The 19,291-nt window shown below is 45.6% G+C and overlaps 1 protein-coding gene across 8 annotated transcripts in view; it reads left to right on the forward strand.

Moving 5' to 3' along the window:
- PALM2AKAP2 (PALM2 and AKAP2 fusion) overlaps positions 1-19,291 on the forward strand; it is a 448,665-nt gene that overhangs the window by 411,560 nt on the left and 17,814 nt on the right. For all 8 annotated transcript variants that reach the window (XM_074361972.1, XM_074361974.1, XM_074361975.1 and 5 more), the window contains one exon: positions 5,375-7,766. In XM_074361972.1, coding sequence (XP_074218073.1) covers positions 5,375-7,766 — 2,392 coding nt within the window. The remainder of the gene's footprint in view (positions 1-5,374; positions 7,767-19,291) is intronic.

Below are 19,291 nucleotides of genomic sequence, written 5' to 3' on the forward strand. Positions count from 1 at the left end.
CTTTTAGCCTTTCGTGGGCCTTTTGCCTTTAAATGCCTCTTGTTGATTTCTTTTCTTCTCAAAATCAAAACTTCACCATCACTCCCTGCTCCTTCCTCCAAAGGGAGTCAACTTGCTCCCAGAAAGAACTTAATATTGGTCATTTACACTTCAGTATAAAATTGCTTAATAATTATGCATACTTGCATTAAGCATTTTACAGTTTACATAGTACTTTTAAATACTTTATCTAGTTTAATTCTCAAGACAGATTTGAAAGATATTATTATGAACCTTGCTTACAAAGGAGTTATTATATTCTCAGAAGCATTCCCTGGTTGTCTTGCAGAGGGTCTAGCAGAACAGGAGACCTGGGCGCCTCTGTTGTAAATTAACCCATACTCATTTGCTTTGCACAACTATTGGACACTTTTTGGTAAATAATGGCAGCTTAAGATACAACCTGGCTACAGGTTATAATAAAAGCAGAATATGGGTCAAATTCTGGCACTCGTTTATTAAATAAACCTTTGTGAAAGTAGATCTAAAACTATTATCTGTAGCCTCAAAGACATCATGGCTCTCAAAGATTCTAGATTCTCTAACCCCCATGAAGACAGATGTGGTGGTTTTACAAAGGTGGGATTCTGTTACCACATAGTGGGCGTTAAACAGCCAACGTCCTCTTGAATGGATAAAATAGATGTTATACATGTATACAAATGGAATATGATCCAGCCCTGAGAAAGGAGGATATCCTCCCATTTGTGACAGCAGAGATGGGCCTTGAGCACATTAGGTAAGCAAGATGAGTCAGACAGAGAAAGACAAGTACTGTTTGATGTCATTTACATGTGGAATCTCCAAACATTGAATCTATTAGAAAACAGAGAGTAAAATGGTGGGTACCAGAGGATGAGGCAGGTGGAGGATGATGGCGATAGGACTGATGGGTTAAAATGTTTAGCAAGTAGTAAATAAGCCACAGAGATCTACTGCACAGTCTAATGCATATAGGCAATAATATTATACTATAATTATGTAATGTGATCATGCTATATCGGTAATTGTATTACAGCATATAAATGTTATCAAAGTAACATGCTGTACACCTTAAACATACCCAATGTTACATGTCAAATTTATTTTTTTTAATTAAAAAAAAAAAACAAACGAAAAACAATGTCCTCTGAACCAAACGCTGGGAACAGTACTGTTCTCAGACATCAAGCACCATCCTTAAGGATGCACTAGCCAAGGTGGTCACTTTGTGTATTTGTATATTCTATTTGTATATTCTATTCACGAAAGGCTGGAAAATATCTCTAATCCACAAATTTGAACACCAGAGATTTCAGCCGTCTCTAGCATCCATCATGCTAATTGACAAGCTACTAATTTCACTGATGGAAACTCACTTCTCACCTTAATTATGCCAGTTAGCAAAAGCTTTAGGGGCCCCTGGGAGTTACAGAGCGTTGAACTCCTGGAGGGAGGAAGGCCCCTACAGAATGGGGTTTCTGATTAGATCCTGGCTGACCACTCCTGGAATATATATTTCCAACTAGGATGGCTGTTTGCCCCTGGAATGTAATTTAAACTCATTTTAGACACACAACAGCTGAATTCTATTGTGTCTCCCCGAGTATTTTAAAGTAAATGGTCGACATCCTGACCGGCCATTAACTATTCTGGGAAGCCAGGGGGTGGGCAGGTATGTGGCAGGCTGTCAGGGCTCCACCTGGAGGGTTAGCTGGGACCATCCAAGATCTCCCACCAACCCCCTTAGCACCCTGGTTTTTCTCTGATCTTCAAAAACCCAGTCTGGTGGTTCTTTCATATCCTCCTGCTTTTTGCATTTGGGGCATAGTTTATTTCCAAAAAGACTTAACAGTTCATTTAATGAATGTGCATTTTATCTGAGTCTGGAATCAGGTTCACCTTATCTGAATCATGGAGAAAGTTCTGATCTTATCTTCAAAGAGAGCAAGAAGTATTTGTTGGTCTGAGCATGACATCATTTAATGACGTCAAACCCAGACTCCTGCCAAATCCTTGCACGGCGGGGCTCCCAGGCCTCTTCCAGGTACCTGGTATAGTTATAGTGGGTTTGATCACTTTAGGCCATCCTGCAAGAAGGTAAATTCTTCCTGCTGAGACCAGAACTCGGGAATTCGCTCTTTTGTTATAATTGTTCCCTAACTTCCCCAAAACTCAGGAACTCTGAGGCAGGAAGGTAAATTAGCAAAGCAGAGTTGTTTATCTTTTTAAGTACCTCTACCCTGGTTAGGGCTCAGAGCTGCTGCTCCCTGAAGTAGATGGAATTGAGTGTCAGGAAGAATTTTCTGAATTTGTGGAAAGCGCTGGGGCCCCATGTAACTAGGAGGAAGGAGAGCCTCCTTCCTGTTTACACCCTCCAGTGTCTAGATTTTTTTTTTAAGATATTGGAAAAGAATCATCTCAAATTACACTAGGATCCAAACTTGGACTTTTAACCTGATAATTAGCATTTTAAAAATCTGTTTAACACATCAGAGACATAGCTAATGAGATGTATCATTTCCAACTCAGAGCTAAAGGTAGTTTTTTGGACAATGCAAAACTGTACTGTCAAGTGCTATTCTCAGTTAAAATTTTTAATCAGAACAGTCATGGCTAGTTCAGAAAGTATGCCTTGGAAAAGGCTGATACAAAGAAGAAAAAAAAAAGAAGTAGGGCTTCTGCTCATCCACTGTCACCCTTGAACTGTGAAGCATCCAGGAGAGAGGGACGATGCTGACAGTGTTCTTGGAGATGCTGGGGAGGGAGGCTCAGTTATTCTGGTCTCCATGATCAGCAGCAGGAGATAAACAGAGGCAAGTTCTTCACTTCACCTGAGCAGCCTCAAAATAGACTTAGGCTTCCTAGGAAGTATGGGGAAATCCAGGTTTTGTTCAGAAAAAGCATATTGTCTCCTGGAATTTATTGTTGCTGCTAATTTCATCGTGGCCCTACAGAATAAGTCTCCTGCATTTTTAATGAATGAATCAGTGACTAAGTGAACTAGAGAATTAGTGATTTGCCTTTTGGCTTCTTTTACGTTGCCTTCTTCTCATGTCAACTGTCGTAAGGTGTTTTCTGTTTCAGTAAAGCGGTGATTTTGTTTTAATCATATTTCAGTCCCAGCAGCTTCCTACTACTTTCCTACTTTTTTTTCCCTCCCAAAAGCCAAAAGAGATGGAAGGAAGGGTCTACTTAACTCCCATAAAGAATATTAGCAGTGACTCATTGGCCAAACGAAGCCAGGGGTGGGAGGGTCATGGATAATCTTACTCTGATCCTAGCAGCACTGTGCCTTTTTTTGTTGGCCCACTTATTCCATTAATAACTTTCCACAGAGTAGGCTAATTTGGACCTAGGTTTTCTTTAAGTTCGAATGGCAGCCCGTAAGTTTCAAGCATTAAAATTTCCTATACTTCTTAATGACATAGAAGTTACTGACAGTTGCCTTCCCAAAAGAAACTTCAGTCAATGTTTTCTAAGGGTAGTAACAGCTCCCTTGCCATGTATTTTTAGTTCATTCTAAAGATAAAAGAGCCACTAGGTAACGGTCATCACAAATAAATAAAAATAAAATAAAGATATTCGAGATTATGAATATTAAGTACAGACTTTGACAAAAACCAAATATAGACTGGAAGATCCTTTGAGACCAGAAGGTGTTGACAAAGAAGGAATAGTCATTACTGTTGCCTATTACTAAAGAAGGAATAATTGTATATATATGAATATATATAATAATTTTTTACATATTTATAACTTGATTGATTTAAGTCTAAAGAGGAATGTGGGAAAACAGAATAAAGGAAACTAATAGTTCATGGATGTTTTTCAGTTTTAAATAAGGAAAAATTATTGTGCAATTTTGCGTTGTTACTATGCGGTAATACCAGGCAGCCTATAGACTTGAGATCTGAAACAAAGCTGACAAAAGTGCTCGTGAAGTCCTTGAGGGAAATTCGAATTAAGCTCACAACTTACCACTGAATTATCTGAGAAAAACCAGAGGACTTTGGTATGGGGTGGGGGGAATCATCCTAGAATTTGAAAATTAATCTGAACGAATGCCAAATAAAGTGACACGGGCTTGGTAACTGATGAAAAACATGATGCGCTTAAAACCATTAGGAAGATGTAGGTTTCTTATTTAACCACGAAGTTGGAGCTGTCACATATAAAACATTTTAGGAACTAGATGGGAGGTACCATAGTCCACTACGGTTGTTTTCAAAGCAACATTCACTCCTTAACTAAGGAGGATTGTTGTGTCGTCTGGGAGAACAGAACTGTGCGGTCAGTGGCTTTTTGGTTCTGTGTTTATAATGCACATGGTCAATTACAGCCATGGCAGTGGGGCACTGTCGCTCTTAAAGGGCCATTGAAGAGATCTACTGTTTGCCAGTATTTTATTTTGGAAAATTTCTCCCAGAAGTTTCCTGTCTGCAGAATAATTGCATTACATCTGGCAGAGAGCCATGCTTTCAAGATCTGTGCATGCAAAAGGACCTTCTTTTTAGAGTTGGGGACGTACACATAGCTGTATTACATTTCTGCAGAAACTTGCTGTGAAATATTTTGAAAAATTCTGGTACAGTTGCTATATAATCCCTTCTACTTTAGAAATTATTTGAACAATGTTGTCAGATGATGATCCAAATACTAGTTTACTTATTTTTTAATTGAAATATAGTCAGTTTACAATGCTGTGTCAATTTCTGGTGCACAGAATAATGTTTCAGTCATACATATACGTACATATATTCCTTTTCATATTCTTTTTCATTATAGGTTTCTACAAGATACTGAATGTAGTTCCCTGTGCTATAGAGTAGAAACTTGCTGTTTATCTATTTTATATATAGTAGTATCTGTAAATCTCAAACTCCCAATTTATCCCTTCCCACCCCTTCCTTCCCTTGATAACCATAAGTTTGTTTTCTGTGTCTGTAAGTCTGTTTCTTTTTGTACTATTTTTTTTTTTAACTTTTTCCCCCACAGCTTAAGGAAGGCACTGGGGATTGAACCCAGGACCTCATGCACGCCAAGCATGCGTTCTACCATTGACCTCTACCCCCATTCCCCCAATTTACTTTTAAATTTTAAAATGGGACTAGAATTTATTGAAAGTTCTCCGAACACCCAGTAAACAAAATGGGATCAGGAAAATCGTGACATTTAGGTACCAGTTACCACAGCAAAATGACTATGCAAAGGATTTTTAGAAGAGAAACCTCTGTTTAAAAGATCTTGCCCTTGTTTGAATTTTCCTTTCAGTTAGTTATCAGCTAACTTCTTGGGTTCACATCCATAGGAGGTATGGCCTCTAACCCTGACTTCTGTATTCTCTTTATTCCAGAAGCCTCCCCAGCTTGCGGAGGATGATACCCGGCTGAAAACCGAGAGAGGCCACTGCAGTGTGGACCCCCGGGAGCCCGCCACCAGCTCTCTTCCCCCAGATCACAAAAACATGGAAATTGAGGTCTCTGTTGCAGAATGTAAAAGTGTTCCTGGGATCAGCCCTACTCCACATTCCCTGGACCACTCCTCTCCTCTCTACTTGGCCCCCCACAATGGCCTCCTCACTGATCATCATGAATCTCTGGATAACGATGTGGCCAGAGAGATCCGATATCTAGACGAGGTGCTGGAGGCCAACTGCTGTGATTCTGCTGTGGAGGGAACTTACAACGGCACGTCGTCCCCAGAGCCGGGAGCGGCCATCCTGGTGGGCAGCGGAAGCCCCCCAGCCCACACCCCCGCCCAGCAGGAGCCCGCCGAGAGGGCGGCCGGCAGGCAGTTGCCTCCGCACATCGAGCTCCATCAGAGCGACTCCGGCACCATGGCAGAGGGTGGAAGAGCCAACGGCCACCCCGCTAACCAGCCCAGAGACCTGCTGGGGGACAGCCCGCAGGTACCCGTGAGCCCCAGCTCCTCCACCAGCTCGCGGTGCTCCTCCCGAGACGGGGAGTTCACGCTCACCACGCTGAAGAAGGAAGCCAAGTTCGAGCTGCGTGCCTTCCACGAGGACAAGAAGCCCTCCAAGCTCTTTGAGGACGACGAGCGCGAGAAAGAACAGTTCTGCGTCAGAAAAGTGAGGCCTTCGGAAGAGATGCTGGAGCTGGAGAAGGAGAGGAGGGAGCTCATCCGGAGTCAGGCCGTGAAAAAGAACCCTGGCATCGCCGCAAAGTGGTGGAACCCTCCGCAGGAAAAGACCATCGAGGAGCAGCTGGACGAGGAACATCTGGAGTCGCACAAAAAGTACATGGAGCGCAAGGAGAGGAGGGCGCAGCAGGAGCAGTTACTAATGCAACAGCAGCAGGAGCAGCAGCGGCCGCAGCCCCCACCGCAGTTCTGCGCCGCCACCGCATCCTCGGAAACCGCAAAGGAGGACATCGTCACCGAGCAGATAGATTTCTCTGTGGCTCGCAAGCAGTTCCAGCAGATGGAGAGCTCCAGGCCAACAGTGGCCAAGGGCCAGAGCACACCCAGGCTCTTCTCTATCAAACCCTTCTACCGGCCTCTGGGGTCAGTCAGCTCGGACAAGACCCTGACCATCTCTAGGCCAGCTTCCGTCCGGGGACCTCCCGAAGACTCAGCGGCAGCCAAGGGGCAGAAAGCCCACTGTGCCCTGGAGAGCCAGCCTTCCGGAGGAGGAGGCCAGGCCAGCACAGCTCCTCAGGGGAAGGAAGGGCCGTACAGCGAGCCCTCCAAACGCGGGCCCTTAGCCAAACTGTGGGCAGAGGACGGAGAGTTTACGAGCGCCCGGGCCGTCCTCACCGTGGTCAAGGATGACGACCCTGGGATTTTGGATCAATTTTCAAGGTCAGTCAACGTCTCTTTGACCCAAGAGGAGCTTGACTCTGGTTTGGATGAGTTGTCGGTGAGGTCCCAGGACACCACCGTCCTGGAGACGCTGTCCAATGACTTCAGCATGGACAACATCAGTGACAGTGGGGCCTCCAATGAGACAACCAACGCCCTCCAGGAAAACTCGCTGGCTGATTTTTCTCTGCCCCAGACTCCTCAAACCGACAATCCGACTGAGGGCCGAGGAGAGGGGGTCTCCAAGTCGTTTAGTGATCATGGTTTCTATTCCCCTTCGTCAACACTGGGAGACTCGCCCTCAGTCGATGATCCCTTGGAATATCAGGCCGGTCTCCTGGTGCAGAATGCCATTCAACAAGCCATTGCCGAGCAAGTGGATAGAGCTGTGTCTGGAACCAACAAGGGAGGAACAGAACAGCCAGCACCTGAAGCAACTCTTGAGGAAGCTGCTACGGGAGGCCCCAGCTCAGAGAAGCCTCAGAGCGTGTTCGAACCACCTCAGGTGTCCTCTCCTGTCCAAGAAAAAAGGGATGTATTGCCAAAGATTCTGCCTGCTGAAGACAGGGCACTCAGGGAAAGGGGGCCTTCCCAGCCTCTGCCTGCCGTGCAGCCCAGTGGCCCAATAAACATGGAGGAGACCAGACCGGAAGGGAGCTACTTCAGCAAGTACTCGGAGGCAGCTGAGTTAAGAAGCACAGCCTCACTTCTGGCCACTCAAGAGTCCGATGTGATGGTTGGACCCTTCAAGCTGAGGTCCAGGAAGCAGCGGACTTTGTCCATGATTGAAGAAGAGATCCGAGCAGCCCAGGAGAGGGAAGAGGAGCTGAAGAGGCAGAGACAAGTCTTGCAGAGTACCCAGAGCCCCAGGGCCAAGAAGGCCCTATCACTGCCCTCCCGAACATCATGCTACAAAACCGCCCCAGGTAAGTGGAGTGCGGCAGACCAGAGACAGATGCTGCAGAAATTGATTTCAGTGCGGCGTTGATTTCAGCTCACGGGGTTCTGTGTGGAGGCTCCCCTGCAGTAAGCGTCAGGGGCTCACTGGTGTGGGGATTTCAGTGTTCGGAGACCTGTAACAGGAGGATCAGAACGTCCCCTGGCAGAAACCTGAGCCTGGATGGTGTTTGCCATTTCCCAGAGAATGGACTAGCGCCTTTCCCGTCGTCCTGCTATGGACTTGGCTTGGTGTGGAGAATGTTTCTCTTTTTATTTGAAGGAGCTGAGGGAGAGGTTCTGTGTGGCCCAGACCCAGTTAGAATTGGCCCATGTGTGGGCTGTGTTGAAGTCAGTAGCTTGACCGTCAGTATCTGCAGTGAAATCAAGCCTCATTGGAGGCCTGATTTGGGGGTGTCTTCTCCTAACCGCTTTTGAACGCTGAGTCTCGTCCCAGCAATAATAGTTATGAGTTAGTGTTGTAGACTGACGCATAGAAGATATTTTGTCCATCTTCTGTATGATTGGGTTTGTCTTCCTTTAAGTCACCACAAAGCAATTACTTTGGAATCAGGGTGGTTTCATCTTCTTGTGTCCTGTGACCCTTTTGGAAAAGTTGGGTTACTGTATGTAAAGAAAGTCCTTTAATCTCCTCCCATCGCCTGGACAGTCCCTATCTTGAATACTTTGTATAGATGGCTGGTGTTAATTACAGTGGTAATTATAGTGGCTACCATCTTGGATAACGGTGATTTTTATTTCTCATTTGGTCTGGTCATTTTTATTTTTCATTTGGATGTGATGGAACTTGGGGATCCACATAGACTACAGAGACAGGCTGCTCAAAGTGTGGCCCAGGCTCATTCATGACTATTCTGGGTCCATGCTGAGAGAAGTACAGACATTGGGAGTAAGTGAATACTCTTGGAGCAATTTGATATTGTCCTCAAATCCAAATGTGGGACTGTGTATTTTTTAAAAGAATTGGCCCATAATGGACTGGGCAGGAAAACTATTCTTTCACCAGAGATAATGTAAGAAATGTTGCTTTAACGTATAATTACTGGCATTTAGCTTGGTCCATCCAGGTCTTAATCCCATCTTGACACCTGGCTTCCATCAAATCTATAATGACACAAGTTAACTCTTTCTGTTATTAATTTTTAAATTTTGAAACAATCTCAAAGCTAGAAAAGTTCCCCAGTAAAGTACAAATTTTTTTTTATTTTGAATTATTTAAGAGGAAATTTCTTTTAATTTCTGGGTAGCCACTGCTGTCCCCCAACACCCTCCTCACCCAGCTGGGGCTCCAACACCCGGTGCTGGGTCCGCCGTCTCCCCGCCCACCCTGCACATCACTCTGGGTCACTGTGGCCCCTCCCACCACCACCACCACCCTTGCAGACACCCATCTCGTTCAGCCCTGCCTAATGGCTTTTGGACTAAATTATTCAGAAAGGAAAGGGAAAGGGGCAGGAAGAGGACTAGCACGGGGACTTTCCCAGTATGTTTTTTAATTCCTTCAGGTCATGGGGCAATGGCCCGCTGAGTGTTTGAGACAAAGAAAATTTTCAGGGAAGGTTCTTTTCTTAATCAATGCTGAACAGTGGCTGGTTGGCTCTTCCTGAAGATCCTCACTTGTCACGTTCACTTCTGTGGGCTGGCTTGGCACAGAGATGCCAGTTGGGCGTTCTATAGGGTGTCCTAGAAAATGTTTTCATACCACTTGAACTCAGCCCAGTCTGGGGAGCCTACTTCACAAGGAAGGGCTTGGAAAGGGCCAGCAGAAGAACCTGCAGTCTCCCTGGTGGAGGAAGCCTCTGCAGGCATCTCGGCCACTTCCGCTCACATCACGGGCGGGTCCCACGGCCCTCCTGTCAGTTATAGCTGGCTCCGCTTCCCTAGCCCTCCCTCTACGTGATTTGATTATAGGACCTTCTCTAAGGTGCATGTGCTCAGTGATATTTTCAGTTTTCTTCACTCCCCCTCTTGGTTGAACCACTCACCATATTGCCCCGCTATTTACTTCTAGAACACAGACCAAAATTAAGACAGTTTAACAATTTCTCCTAGTTCCCTGACCTGCAGTGGTCTGCCAACCTTCCCCACTAGGCTTAAAACAAGACAGAGTCCTAATGTTTGCCCTCAGCATCCCGGCAGCCCTGGACCGATTTCCCCCGGACTTACCCCTATGCTGATACTAATCTCCTCCCCCATATCCCATCCCCATAGGGTTGATTTCTGCCCCTTTAGTAAGATGGCAGTTCATCCATGCACGTCTGCACACATGAAACCAAGGTGGCAATTTCATAACAGAGCACAGAGCATGGAAGGCCACCTGGCTGGGGAGGTGAGGACACTTCCTCAAGTCTTCCCTTTTGGGGGAAACTGTCATCTCAGCTTCGAATTGAAGGAGTAGAAGTTGGGTTCAAGGGGTGGGGGAGATTGTTCCACTCGGAAGGAGGGGCACCTGGAGAGGACCAAAAGGCAGAGAGTGAGGCACATTTGAGGTGCCTAAATAAGGCTAGGGTGGGTTAAAGGAAGAGACTGAAAACAAAAGAAAACTGATTCAGAACCGGACAGTGAAGAGCTATGTAAATCATGTTACAGGTTTTAGATTGTAGACTTTATCCTGTGGTCAGTGGGAAGCCAGTGAGGATTTTCAAAGGGGTAATTATCTCCATTCATCTCCAAGCTGTCTTGCCTTCATCCATGAATTGATGGATTAAAAGTCTTCCTGCTTTAACGAGTCCATTCCACAGCTTCTTTTCTATGTACCAGCATGTCTAAAGCTCTGCCACCATCTTTTTTTTTTTTTTTTTTTTTTTTGATGGAGGTACTGGGGATTGAACCCAGGACCTACCACTGAACTCTACCTGCACCCCCCACCTGCCGCCATCTTGACAAATGCCCTGCGTTATGGGAGAGGCCATACTCCCAAGAACGAACACATGTGGGCCTTCTCTTGTTGGTACTTAGAAGTAGAGAATAAAGCAAGTGCTTCAGCAAGTTCACAAGGCTGATTTGAAGGTGTGACCCACACTGCCGTGACGTGCCCTTGAGGAATGAGTTTGGGGGGAAAACCCAAACATTTACTGAAGTTACAATGTAGACCTTTTCAAAATGTCTTTTCAACAGACAGTTCTCTGTTCAGCGCCAATGTCTATTATTAGATATCCTGGTTTCACTGCCAAGTTCCAGGCATGCCAGAGAAACCCAGTTAGTTAGGTGACGATTAGTTTAGTTTCTGAAAGTTTCTGTTTTCCTGCCAGGTGTTGAGTTGATCTCCCACATCAGACAGTTTGCCCGGTGGGACGTTACGGAGTGCGGTCAAGGAGAAGATGTGGGTACTGAGTCTCCTAACTTGTTAGTGTCTGTTCATGACTTTTAATACGTGGAAACATGTGGTCATGATACATCTTATAAAAATAAGATTTCCAATCGCTTTCGACATCTGTTGTCAGTTTGAACTAAGATCATATGAGAGACGATCATTACATTATTATAAAGCTTATTGACTAGGTCTTTTTTTTTTTCCCTTCCTTATCTCCTGATATCACAAAGAAAAGTTCTAGACAGAAAAAAAAAAAAGACTGATGTCAGCACAGTATTCATGCATCAGAGCCTGGTGGCTTCTCTCCATGCTCGATTCGAGCTGGGTGAGGCCCGGGCTCCCTGCAGATGCCCTCCTACCCAAGGACACAGTAGGAGACCTTGTGTCAGTAACTGATGGAAGGATTCCCTCCCAGGTCCAAGTGAGAGAGGGCTGTCCTTCAGGAGTGCAAGTGCCTCCCTTTCCTGCCCGCGGGCACGGACTGTGCAGCGTGTGGGAGCCCAGCTGGCCGTGTGAGGGCGCTAAAGCTGAATGCTGGGACGCCCTACAGATGGGCATGTCTACCACCACGTTCCCAAAACACTCTCTGGTGACACAAGCCTACTAATCCTGGTGGCTGCAACTCACCACACCCTTGAAGCTGTGTACTGTACGAGTTATTTCGCGCGCATTCTTCTCCTTCATCACTTTCTCATTTAATCCTCCCAACAGCCCTCTAAGGTAGGATACAAATTATCTCGACTCTTGAGACCCAGATAATAGTCTGAATTTTTCTGGTTTTTAGAAAAGCCGTAAAGTGTATTCACTTTTATTTAGAAAAGCCACGCAGTGCATGCACGATGATTCAACGCACTCAGTGGAGTCTGGGGCAGCACCTGTCATCAAATTAGATTTCTGCTGTGAAACTTCCGGAAGAGCTAGCTGTATTAAGGGAGATCGATGAAGACCAAGATGAGGCCTCGTACCAGTTCAAGTCAGGTTTTGCTGCCAAATATGTAAGTCATGACGAAACTTAGTTTTCAGAGTGGTTTTGTTTTTGGATTTTGGAATTGTGCCTAAGGGGTTGTGAACCTGTAATCTTATTCCCTCTTCAGCACTGGAGGCCAGAGACATTAGGTAACTTGCCCGGGGTCACCCAGCTAGGAAATGGTAGACAGAGTCCCAGCTTCAAGTCCAGGCTCACTTGACTCCAAAGTTCATACTCTTTCTACACCCTTCCTTGCCCTCTGCTGAACCTGCGCCCTGCCCCTGAGGCCTGTGAGATGTGTAGTAACAGCTCCCCTCTCCCGCTCTGAGCTCAGTCTCCCTCTGCCGTCTCCTGGGCTCAGGCCTGACCCCTGCATTTTCTTGGGTCCCTCCCGCCCCTCCTGTCTGGAGCTGCTATCGCTCTGTAATCCTTGGCTCCCAGGGGCCTGAGTGGGTGAGTTTGCTTCCAGAGGCCATGAGACAGTGCTACGTTAGTGATCCGGAGTGGTTCGTTGATACTTTTCAAACTTAGTTCCAAAGTTCCAGATTACAGTGGTCAGAGCTGCTGGTACCGTCCAATGATCTGAGCAGGTGGCCAAGGGACTAGTCTGGTCTGGCTGCTCTTTCTGAAAGTTCCTGCCCCAGGAGGAAGCTCAGTTATCCACTCCAGAGACCGGCTCATGGCTTGAAATCGTTGAAAGGGCTGAGTACCTAAGCAGGGAATCAATTTCCTAATGTGAGGATCATAAGCGTTCACTCTGTGACCTGAACACGTTTGGCGGAGTGGGACCAAAGCTGGCTAAATGCGCTCACTGGTGGTCATTGAACACCATGATTGCTCTCTTTTGCTCTCTTAAGATTGTTCCTTCTGCCTTGGACCAGAAACTCCTTGTATTTTATTTATCTGAACCCAGCAAATATGTTCATTTAAAAAAAATGCGTGTCCTTTGGGAAGGAATTGGTAAGAAAAGTCTAGGTCGGGGTAGTGGTTGATAAATGAAAGTGTGGAGGGAGATCGGAATTTCTCAAATTACAGAATTCAGAGTTCTTTTTGGACATTCCCCTCAATAGTTTGAAAAGGGCAGCTGCCCTGGTTAAACCTGTCAGCCTCACTCCTGAGAAGATACAGAAGATTCTTCTGGGACAAGCCTACCATCGTGGCTTCTGGGACATAGAACTTTGGAAAAAGAACACACTTCCTACCATGACCTTCTGTACATGGGTTCTGCTGTCACTGCTAATTGTGCTGGGTCTTCTGATGCACCCAGGGTGTCTGGGTTGGCTCCCAGGGGTGTTCCTGCCTGGCTGGGAACACCACGTGACATCCTTGCCCCTTTACCCATGCCTGGCTGCTCCTCGCTCCAAGTTAGGAGAGCTGCTTCCAAAAAATCAGACTCAGCCACATAGGAAGATGCAATCTTGAGCTGTGAATGAAAAGGTGAATCAAAGGACCTAATTTTTATAACATCCCTGCTCTACACATGGTAAAGAAATGTGAGCTCATGTAAGCCAGGCCTGGGAGCAGGATGTCCCTCGTGACTGCTGGAGTTTAGGGCAGGATATGACAGTCTCTTATGAACTGCGGTGACTTGCTGTGTGCTTCCCAAGGAGACTGGTATTTCGGGTCCATTTCATTTTTGTGAATAAGCTACTTACTACTTCAGGGGAAAGGACCAGGGGTGGTGATGGGAAGAGTGTGTAGGACTGGCCATTACAGCACCAAAGAATGCAGTCATGTTTCATGCAGTGGTGTTGTATTTCTCATGACCTTGACTGTACATATCAACGTTTTCCCCCAAAGTTCTGTGCCTCTGACATCACAGGTATTCCCAGTTTCTCTGGCTTTTATTTCTTGTTACTCACATATAAAATTCATACCCTTTGTGAAATAGCTGGTCAAGGGTAATTATGGGCTTACATGTGACAGTCAGTTCTCTGGATTCACATTTAAGTTCAGATCCTGACGCCACTGCTTGTTAGCTGTGTGACCGACTTACTTCACCTCTCTAAACCTCAGTTTCCTCATCCGTGAAATGGGAATAAAACAGTACCAACTTCATCAGTAAGTTAGGACACTGCCTGGTGCACAAAAGGCTTCCAATAAGAGTTACTATTATTGTTGTTATAGTAGTTATTATGTTTTAAGAAAGGGCCTAGAAAATCTTAGCAGAGTTACTTACAATTTATTCTTTTGTAGCTACTGTGACCCTGACATAAATAGCACAATGTGCTTTATAAGATTACTTTCTAATCTTAGTTGAGATTTTTTTTCAGTTACTTCCCTTAGAATTAAAGCTTCTCTTTTAAAATCTGAGTTCAAGCATTAGTTTTCAATAGTCGGCTGCTATTTCACAAAACAAAGATCATTGTTAAGCATATTGGGTGACAATAATGTTACAAATTACCATGGAAATATTTTTTTGGGGGTGGGGGTGATAATCTTCAAACAGCCAAGCCCACCATGTGGGTAGAAAGTGTTTAACCAAAAGATCTTGGTGGGGGAATTGCTGCTTACCAGGATTTTCGTTCTTACTATTTAAATGAAGTTTTTTTCTTTTCTGGGTCTTAAATTATGCTTCCCCCCGAGATGCAGAACGCTGCCCTTCTCCACTGTTCATTTTCTAGTTTCATTTGGAGGACTCACCCAATATTGACAACTCAACCGATTTCCCAACTTACCTTGGAGTAATAATATGGGAAGTTTCTCAGACTTGTGTCACCAGGCAAGGGGTAGTTCTCATTCGTGAGCTAGGCTTATAATCTGAGGATTCATATCATCACATTCTCCCACCCCTGGGGCCTTCAAAGAAAGAGATGAAAGGCCCAGGGCCCTGCTCTTGGGGTGTGGGTCACAGCTGGAGCCACATGAGCCCATGGACTCCGGATCTGACGGGCAGGATATCCCCTTGTACTGGGAGGAAATAGAATGGAAAATGCAAGTCTGAGCTCATTTTTTTCTGGTGATCTGTGAGCCGTTTTAGATGTTGGCAAGCTCACCCCAAGGCTCCGTGGAGAAAGGAGATCATTGAAGGAGACTTGCGCCAAGGCATGTTATCTGGTGGGCGTCTTTGTTCAGTTTGGTTTTTAAATAAGAGTGGGTGATGGCTTTTTCTTTTCTTCTGAGACATGTAGAAACAAAGGATCTTTGATTTTCTTTTTTTTTTTTTTAAGACTTCAGATTCCATGTATGTGGAATATAATAAGTCACCGAAATCATAATGTTTGACCAAAAATTTTTTCTGAACTTTGGAAATCCACCCTCCCGGCTTTTTAGTAGTTGGTCCTCTTGCTACAGAAGGAGGGTTTGGGCTGTCAGGGGTGGCAGCAGCTCTGTACTGAGGACCTGCAGTCCTCACTCTGGTTCTCCTGGGCTGGAGGAATTGGGGTTTTTTTGTTCTGCTCCCATCGGCACAGAGAAGTCCATCTTGTTGGGAAAATCCGGCCGTGCAGTCAAGGCGTGGCTTGCTTTCTCTGGTCCAGAAACCGGCTTAACTATTTGTAATAAGCAAACAGGAAACGCAAATTCACGTTCCCTAGTTTTCTCTTCCACTCATGGTGGGAGGCAGTGTTTCCTAATTTGGAGTGAAATTCTGCTGCCACCTTCTGCTCCTCGGTCTTCCCCACAGCGTGACAGCCTGTGAGTGTCCCGCAGACATGACCAGTGCTCCTCTGAGGCCCCGAGGAGGGGTCAGCTTGTCAGCTCCCCCGGGCTCATCATGCTGCTTAGTGGAGACAGAAAGTCTTGAGGCTCTGCCTAGTCCATGAAGGTTAAAGCCAGCCGCTTTATCTGCTTTTCTCAGCATGGCTAGTAAAGAAAAGGAAATGTTTCTGCTTTGTTTTAGAATTTAAAATTAACTCATGCTTATTATAGGGGAAAAAATCAGAAAATAAAGAGTAAAGATAAAAATAAAAGTGATTTGTCATCCTAACCATTACCTGCCTGGTTTCTCTCATTCACTTCTGTGGATGGAAGATAACACTGGGTCTCCATCTGTATTAGTTTCCTATCGCTGCTGTGACAAATCACCACAAATACAGTGAATTGACCCACATTTATTATTACAGCTCTCAAGGCCAGAAATCTGAAATGTGTCAGCTATGGACTGAATTGTGTCCTGCCCCCCCCACCCCCCAATTCAATATGTTGTTGAAGGCCTAACCCGCAATGTGATGATGTTTGGAGACCTTGGGAGATAAGTAGGGTGAGATGAGCTCCTGAGGGTGGGGCCCTCATGATGGAATTAGCACCCTTATAGGAAAAAACACCAGAGAGCTCACTCTCTCTGCAGTGTGCAGACACAGCAGGAAGGTAGCCATCTGCAAGACAGGAAGAAGGCTCTCACCAGAACCCCATCATGCTGGCACCCTGATCTCACATGTCCAGCCTCCAGAATCGTGAGAAAGTAATTTTTGCTGTTTAAGCCGCCCGATCCCTGGTATTTTGTTATGGCAGCCCAAGCAGACTAGGATAGTATCTTCCCGGGCTGAAATCAAGGTGTCGGCAGGGCTGTGTTCCTTCTGGAGGCTCTTGGGGAGAATGCATTTCCTTCCCTTTTCCAGCTCCAGAGGCTGCCTGCATTTCTTGGCTTGTGGCCCCCTTCCTTCATCTTCAAAGCCAACAGTGTAGCATCTTCAAATTCTCTCTCACCCTCCTGCTTCCCTCTCATGAGGACCCTTGTGATCACATCAAGCCCAGCCAGATGGGGTAGGATAAATCTTCCCATCTCAGAGTCCTTAACTCAATCACACCTGCAAAGTCCTCCTGTCATATAAGGTAACACAGTCACAGGGTTGGAGGATTAGGCCTTGGACGTCTTTGTGGAGGTCATCATTCTGCTCACCACACAACTGTGCATCTTATCCTGATAACAAACAAACAGACTGTGGTGAAAAGTTCTACCTAAGCTTTGTGTCCATTAGCTGAACTGGTTGTGCTCACAAGTTAGTGGTTGACCAGCAAGCCCTAGAGAACGGTATTTCGCAAACTGTTTTCCTTGAGATATTAATAGGGAGTCTATGAAATGAGGTTCTCTGTCTGGTTAAGTAAATCTGAGAAATGCTGCACACTCATCCCTGAACTGGACATTCACAATCATATTAGCACGAAAACCTTGGAGACATCGATCTCGTTTTATTTTTAATGCTTTCTTTAGTCCAATGGTCCTCAAACTTATTTGACCAATGGCTTTTTGACAGTCTGCAGCATTGTTTATGCTCTTATAGAACTAAGGTAATAAGACGTGATTTTAGAAACGCAGCTTTGGAATTAGCTCAGCCAAGTGAAGTTTCTTACCCTCGGATAACTTTATATGCTTAAGTCTAAAATTCCTCTAGATGAAATAGCTTTTTTTTAATAGACTTTTTTTTTTTTCAGAGCAGTTTCAGGTTTACAGCAGAACTGAGGGGAAAATACAGAGTTCCCACATAGCCCTCCCCACCCACACATACATACTCCCCTTCCCTCAACATCCCTCATCAGTGTGGCGTATTTGGTACAATCGATGAACCAACATGGGCACATTATTATCAACCAAAGTCCATAGTTTACATTAGGGTTCACTCTTGATGCTGTATATTCTATGGGCTTTGACAAATGCATAATGACACGTAGCCACCACTACAGTATCATACAGAATAATTTCATCTCCCTAAAAATTAGATGAAACAGTTTGAACAAAATCATAGGTATGAAGTAAACTCAGAATGCTTTCTAGACCCTCCACTCTGAATTCCAGCCAGCTTTGTTCTGTTTGTTCTTATGTCAGTTGTAAATCTCACCTTGCCCTCGTTCCCTGCTCTGTAAATGTCAGGTACCAGCCCTCGGTCGAGACCAACACAGGTCTGCCCCGAGGTCTGCATGACACTGTTCACGTTGTTTCCCAGGGACAGTGACTGGGGTCCTTTAAGAGAGCTGTTTTGTCCAGGTGGTCAGAGAGTAGTCAGTCCAGGTGAGAAACTAGATAGCAAGGTGTTTATTGTTGAAAATAAAGGCCACTGTCGGCTCCCATCAGCTAGTCAGTCATTCACCAGGTGAACAGACATATATGAGAACAAGTTTTGACGGAACGGCAGCTGGGTGCACTGGAGCAGTGCTGGGTGAGATGCACGCCAGTGAACACCAAAGAGAGCCATCGCTCTTTGGGGATTCGAATGAAGTATGTCCTTGGGGCCAAGGAGTTTCAAGGGACCTTCCAGGGCCATAGACAAGGCTAAGATGGACTTCCCAGGCCTGTGCCACACACCATTCGCATCACATTCATGTCATGACCCCCGAGGCCCAAACAGCGGTGGTGTCTGCAGTGTCTACTCCTGGGCGAAGAACACTAGACGTTTTCTCACCATCCTCATCAAGAGGAAAACTCGGTTAGGCTGCAAGCTAGGGACTTCCAAGGAACACGATGGGTGTGGAGCAGACCCCTCTCCAGCTTTTTGACAGCTCGTGTGATTCCTAAGATGGTGTGAGAATTCCAGTGCCTGGTGTGAGCCATCCTGGAGGCAGGATGGTTCGAGATCACGGGGCCCAGCAGAGAAGCCTGGCCAAGCCAGCTTCCCCTGCTGTCAATCAGACCGGAAGTCCGGGGATGGGGTGCCGTGCCTCCATTCTCTGGGGACTCTGACCGCTTCTCCTGAGGCTCGGACATGGGCTTGGTTATCTGAAGTCTCCTGTTCTCTCCAAGACCTTCAGCCACCTTTGGAAGCCAGTTTTGGGTTCCTGTTACTCGTGTGACCTCTAGTGGCTGTAACCGTAAAACTTGCTCTGGGGATGGGTTTCGTTTTGCTGGAATGCTAAGAAATGGCCAAGGAAATGTCTTTAATGTTTAATGATTGACCACTTCTCTGTAGTAACTTTTTACCCTCTTTACAATTCTTTCAGCAGACGTCCAATTATATAAGTGAGTGACAATCTACACAATTTGGGTTCCAGACCTCACTCTGATTGCTACTAGCTAATGTAATTTGGGTTGACGTTAGCACCTGAGCCTCCGTGGTCTAACCTGTTCACAGATGTCACGACATCCACCCTGACTGCATCCCAGGGTTGTTGTAAGGATCGAATGACAAGAAGCCTATAAATGAAATGTCGTATAAATATGCTTGTTATTTACTCCAAAGCCATCGCGTCTGTGGTTCCGTAGACCAAGGTTGTTTTATTTTGTGCGCTTTGGTGAAGATACTGAACCTCTTTCCTCAGATTCTGTATTGGGAATTCTGTCC

Source organism: Camelus bactrianus, chromosome 4 (assembly GCF_048773025.1).
Source record: "Camelus bactrianus isolate YW-2024 breed Bactrian camel chromosome 4, ASM4877302v1, whole genome shotgun sequence".
Classification (NCBI taxonomy): Eukaryota; Metazoa; Chordata; class Mammalia; order Artiodactyla; family Camelidae; genus Camelus; species Camelus bactrianus.